At 45.5% G+C, this 4,392-nt stretch overlaps 1 protein-coding gene across 1 annotated transcript; it reads left to right on the forward strand.

The window, feature by feature from the left end:
* Positions 1-3,321: 3,321 nt before the first annotated feature.
* On the forward strand, positions 3,322-4,392 carry LOC311580750 (C-C chemokine receptor 1-like protein 1; the record flags this gene model as incomplete). Its single annotated transcript, XM_084752414.1, has 1 exon — positions 3,322-4,392. The coding sequence occupies one exon, from the start codon at positions 3,322-3,324 to the stop codon at positions 4,390-4,392; it is 1,071 nt and encodes a 356-aa protein (XP_084608540.1).

Below are 4,392 nucleotides of genomic sequence, written 5' to 3' on the forward strand. Positions count from 1 at the left end.
TTTTCAACAAGGGTATTACAAATATGGACAATGAAGAAAGTGGTGGTCAGGGGCTAGGATTCTTGAAACACAGATTGTGAAATGCTGAAGATACTGGAAGTAGAAAGATCCAGGAACTGATTGTAACCAGAAATTTGGCTACTTTTTTTGGGTTCTTTTTCCTACATCACTACACCACCTATATCCTTTTCAAATCCCTCCCCCAACACCAGGTAGGAGAGAAAGAAAGTTAGAGGGGGAAAGGAGCACTGATATTATTAGACTACTTCCTGCTGATTAGGGGCACCAAGTTCCTTGGGGAAAATTCAATCTTGGTTGTCAGGATATCTCCAACCAGCAACTAGCAATCTATCAATCAGCAAGAGCAAATAGCAAACAGCAACAGGAACAGTGTGACATCAGCAGTGGTGGCAGCAGCCGCCGCAGCCACCTCTCTTGGGGCTCTGGCATTTATACAGCCTCTGAAGAGTCTCAAAAATCCCAAATGTAAGCTATCTTCAGCTAATAAAATCACACCCCTGCTAGAGCATGAGGCAAATCATAGTTAGTTTCTATGGACCATCTGAAGAAGCTCCATATCCCACACCTGGGATTATAACAAAACATATTGCCATGACATTTCTGTGTCAAATGTCATGAGAAGTCAAAAATTCTCACTGCAGCTAATCTTGAGGATGGTTGCATAAAGGGAGTTCAAGAAATTCCTTGGCTGGGGCCCTCAAATAAACTTGAGCAGCAGGGTAGAAGTTAAAGAATGGTCTTAAAACTTCTCAACCTCTCAATCTTTTACATGGTGACTATTTAGCTCTTCCTTGAGTATGGCTTGACTTTGTATTTGACTGTGGAAGAAGTAATAGTCACACGTGGAAAGTACCTTCAGAGACTCTTAACTAGCCTGAGGGCACCATGCAACAAGACCCTAGATGGGCTGAACAAGCATCCACAAAGAGTTAAGTTGAGGCATTTTATGTGTCCTAGGATGCCCACCCATGTTGTATTCGACAACTTAAACAAAGAAGGGTAGTTGATAAGCCTACAACTTCAAGTACCCATGTTCATGAATGGCTTTATCTGACCAGTCTGGACCAATAAGCCAGAATGGAGTCCCTATGGCCTTTGTCTCAGATCAGTAGGGTAAAGAAGAAGCCAGAAATTTGCCATATTCATTATCTACCTGTGAGCTGTTTCCTTACCTGTTTGCCTGTCAAAGATTTGTCTAGCTTTAAGTCCATCAGAATAACTTAGGGCAAAATACAGCCTCCCTACCTAACACAGTAGGCTCTGCTCTTTACGTTTCTCTCTTGTCTAATACACACCTTTCCACTATATAAATGTACCATACAAAAGAAGTGAGCATGTGCATATATGCATATAGGATAGGGGCCTGTTATACCCTCTTAGAAAGAGAGAATTAACATTACCCACGCTAAAATACTAGGGACAGGGTTCTTCCTGACCCTGTCTGGATATGCTAGAAAAGGTACATGGGATTCTGGGGCAAACTCAGAAAAAGTATATATTTGTGATACCCATATATAGGCCTTAGAAGTCTTTGGAGGCAGTGTTAGCTTTTCAATAAAGAGATGGAAGTTTTTATAGACAGTATTTATTGCTCCTTAAGTTCCCATATTAGGATATGAAAGCTTGGGTTATTCAACAAGAGGGTCTGGATAGTGAGGTGCTAGAAAATGTACAAAAAGGCCTCTCCCTGGAATGGAGAGCCTTGACTGGTAATGTTTGTTGATTTCTATGGCAGCCAGTTGCAAATCGCCCACAAGCTGCGTGGAGACGGAACCAATGCACACAACTGACTCTTATGAGCCACAGTAAGTATCTGGCATCACGCTGGGCCTGAGTACCTTTTAGCATCTCTTCCCAGACACTCCACAGACAAACAGGCTATGGGACACTGCTACTGGAAGAGCTCAGGCTCTAGGATACACATGAGTACTGTGCAAGGGCCCTGGAGCAGACTTTTACAAGAAGCTATTCACAGGCCTGGGAGAGTTGATGGCAACATGAGCCTTCAGTTTCTCCTCCAACCACAGCCAGGCTCATTTCTCCTTAGCAGCAGTGTGCCCTGGAACTGCTGCAAACTGACAACTTAGGGAGAGCAGACAGAGCTGAAGTCCCTCCGTAGGCGGGTGGCTGTTGAACATGGCATCTGATAGTGCTGAACTCAATCCACCTTCATGGTTGCTAGAGTGCCCAAGGATCTGGGCTCCTGAGGGCCACCTTTCCCCAGATGACATTGCATCCCAACATTTGTCGACTCTGCTGTAGAGCTGTCAGCCTATCTAGATGTCTGACTGCCAAGCTGAGTGTCTGCCTCTTCAGCGCCAGCAGGAGCATCACATGATATGGATTATCTAAGACAAACAACAGCCAAACAACCTGGTACCTTGAGTCTCAACTTATAACGCAATGGGTTGCCTTACTAGGAATTCACTGTTTCATCTATGTCAGAAAGGGATGATTTCATCATTCCATTCCATTCATGGTCCTGTTTATTAAATGACATTTATAACCCCAGTTTTTTAGGCAATGATAATGAAAAGAAGGAAGGAGAGAGAGAGAGAGAGAGAGAGAGAGAGAGAGAGAGAGAGAGAGAGAGAGAAGAGAAAGCAGGAAGTGAAACTTTTTCATGTGCTGACAAGGCCATTTCCCTCTCACTGAGAATTTTTACAGATTAAAATCCACGAAGTTGTTTCTTTGTCAAGATGGTCCCTCTTTCTGGAACCCTTATGGAAACTCCAGGAGCAGAGCCTGCACTTTGGTTAGAGCTGGGGAAGTCCATCAGTTGCAGGGCTGGATTTGAGCATCTCGGATCTCAACCCCAGGTCTCATTTTCACCGTTCCGTGTCCCAGGACACCATTCCCAGCACTCTGCCCCTCTGAGTCATCACCTCTAAAATGAGAATAAAGTATAGCCTCAAGAGGTTTTGAATACTAAGCCCAGTGTCCAAGCCCTTGGGCAGGGGGAGTCACTTAGGAATCCTTAGTTTGCACAGTGAGGTAAAGTCCCCTTTTGTGTTTTCCTTACACACCTACAGGTTAAATCATTAAGTAACTTATTTACACACTTGTTTTTTTTCTTTTCTGTGATTGTATTAGATTACTGGGTTATGGTGGGCAGAAGGGATGTGGCACCCCCTTTTTACTACTTCAACTTCAGGATTTGGTAAACTCTAGGCACTAGTAAATAGTTCCGTTGGCTGAAGGAAGGTAACCATCTCCTCATCTTTGCTTTCCAGAGTCCTGTGTGTTTAATAGTAAAGTAAGCATAGCGAGCATTGCGCTAGGCCTGCAGAAGAGTTTACAATGGAGGTGTCAGCTGGTACGGAGTCCTACTACAACACAGTCCCCAGCAGTGACTACATGCTTGGAATCTTATGTGTGAGCATGGATGTGCGGGCCTTTGGAATAACGGTGCTGACTCCCCTGTACTCCCTGGTGTTCATCATTGGTGTGATAGGCAACGTCCTGGTGGTTCTGGTGCTCATGCAGCACAGGAGGCTTCGGAGCATGACCAGCATCTACCTGTTCAACCTGGCCATCTCTGACCTGGTCTTCCTCTTCACATTACCTTTCTGGATTGACTATATCATAAAAGGAGACTGGATTTTTGGTGATGCCATGTGTAAGTTCCTCTCTGGATTTTACTACCTGGGCTTGTACAGTGGCATGTTTTTCATCACGCTGCTCACGATCGATAGGTACCTAGCCATTGTCCATGTTGTGTTTGCCTTGCGTGCCCGGACTGTCACTTTTGGCATCATCACCAGCATCGTCACCTGGGTCCTGGCCATCTTGGCTTCCATTCCTTGTCTGTATTTTTTCCAGGCCCAGCTGGAGTTCACTTACCATACCTGCAGAGCGGTTCTGCCCAGAGAGAGCCTGAAATACTTTTTGCGGTCTCAGGCTGTAACAATGAACCTCCTTGGGCTCATTTTGCCTCTGTTGGCCATGATCATCTGCTACACGAGGATCATCAATGTTCTACACAGAAGACCCAACAAGAAGAAGGCCAAAGCCATGCGTCTGATTTTCGTTATTACGCTTCTCTTCTTCCTCCTCTGGACCCCATACTATCTGGCTGCGTTTGTTTCTGCTTTTGAAGACTTCCTCTTCACCAGCAGCTGTGAGAGAAGCCAGCAGCTGGACCTGGCCTTGATGGTAACTGAAGCAATCGCCTACACCCACTGCTGTGTCAACCCAGTCATCTATGTCTTTGTGGGTGAGCGCTTCCGGAAGTACCTCAGGCAGCTGTTTCAGAGGCAGACAGCTATAACCCTGGCAAAATGGCTGCCCTTCCTTTCTGTAGACCGAACACAGAGGGCTAATGCCGTGTCTCCACCCACAGGGGATAATGAGCTCTCTGCTGGCCTCTAA

Source organism: Acomys minous, assembly GCF_964271855.1.
Source record: "Acomys minous genome assembly, chromosome: 13".
Taxonomy (NCBI): Eukaryota; Metazoa; Chordata; class Mammalia; order Rodentia; family Muridae; genus Acomys; species Acomys minous.